Source organism: Trypanosoma rangeli, assembly GCF_003719475.1.
Source record: "Trypanosoma rangeli strain AM80 chromosome Unknown Tra_15.4_contig_00232, whole genome shotgun sequence".
NCBI classification, from domain to species: Eukaryota; Euglenozoa; class Kinetoplastea; order Trypanosomatida; family Trypanosomatidae; genus Trypanosoma; species Trypanosoma rangeli.
This window is the reverse complement of record NW_021705976.1, coordinates 1,971-3,197: the sequence shown is the minus strand read 5'-3', so window position 1 is coordinate 3,197 and position 1,227 is coordinate 1,971. Positions and strand designations below refer to the sequence as shown.

The 1,227-nt window shown below is 48.9% G+C and overlaps 2 protein-coding genes across 2 annotated transcripts in view, besides 1 other annotated feature; both read left to right on the top strand.

The window, feature by feature from the left end:
- Positions 1-35: 35 nt before the first annotated feature.
- On the top strand, positions 36-590 carry TraAM80_06399 (uncharacterized protein; the record flags this gene model as incomplete). The annotated part of the gene is made up of 1 exon (XM_029383245.1): positions 36-590. The coding sequence occupies one exon, from the start codon at positions 36-38 to the stop codon at positions 588-590; it is 555 nt and encodes a 184-aa protein (XP_029236901.1).
- Positions 591-639: 49 nt separating this feature from the next.
- Positions 640-678: a microsatellite.
- A 46-nt stretch (positions 679-724) lies between these two features.
- The window catches only part of TraAM80_06398 (trans-sialidase), a gene marked incomplete at both ends in the record, with an annotated part of 570 nt that continues 67 nt past the window's right edge, over positions 725-1,227 (top strand). Inside the window, one exon of the mRNA XM_029383244.1 lies at positions 725-1,227. This exon is cut by the window's right edge and continues 67 nt beyond it. Coding sequence (XP_029236900.1) covers positions 725-1,227 — 503 coding nt within the window.

Sequence of the window (1,227 nt, the reverse complement as noted above, 5' to 3'; positions counted from 1 at the left end):
ATGCGATTGCCATCTATGCGGCTGCAGCTGCCGCCATGCATGCATTACAGCATCATCCACCTCTGTGTCTCCAACTTGCTGATACTTTGAAGGATGCAGAGATGACCTCTCACTTTTTGGTTGCTGAATCTATTCTTTATATTATTGTCTGGCAGAAGAAGCAGCTCTCAGTGCAGACGAGGCATTGGGTTGTGTCGATAGTCCTAAACGGGATGCTGCATTGCTGTGGCAAGGCAGTGCAAACCGCACTTCAGTTGTTCTTTTCCTTGGTGGACAGTGAGCACCGTGTACTTCTACTCTTCTTGACTGTCCTCGCAGCTTCCTTTTCATTTGCCGTGTTTATGGTGGCTGCAGTCCGCAGTCTCCCCATTGGAAGTGTGCTCACTCCGTTGTTTTTAACTCTTACTTGTTTGTTTGCTATCTTACTGGGAGGTGCTAGAAGCGTAGTGACTACGGGGACAATGACGATGTATTGGCTCACTGTGACTGCAGATTGTGCCCATTGTTTCATTATTTTTGCTCTTTTGCCTCACTGCCATTTTGCCTTTCTCAATTTACTTTGTCTACACACTCGGAAGGAAAGAGATTAAACGCTACTTGCTGCTGCGCGCTTTGAAGGCTCTGCAGCCACCACCAGCAACTCACACACACACACACACACACGCAAACACACACGCAATCGTCGTGGCCTGAGCTGATCCACCACAACAAGGGAAGGAAAAGAATGAGTGAGCGACGACAATCCAACATGTGCCGTCATCCGTTTTCTTTTTCGGTGCAGCTCCTCTGCGTGCTGTTGATATGTTTTGGCTGTACGGCTGTGCACGCTGAGGAGGGAACTAAAACAAAGGAAATGCAAGTACCAAAGTCTGTCGGTCTTTTGGTGCCTAATCGAACGATTGTGGAAACACAAGGTCAAAGTCAAACGAGGGATTATTTTGTCTCAACTTCCCTCGCCAGTGCTGGTGGGGTGTTGGTTGCGCTTTCGGAGGGTCACATCTTTCAAAACACCAAACATCCCGCTAAATCTGATTATACGGATATTGTGGCGGGGTACGTTGACTCTGCGGAGAAGTGGTCGTCTTTTGTCGCTGAGGTTCATGCAAGCAAATGGAGGGCGCATAGCATCTTTAACACGGCCATGCAAGATGACCGCAGCGCCCCTCTGAGACACACGGCCCAACCCACGACAATTGCAAAGGGCAACAAGGTCTTTCTACTTGTGGG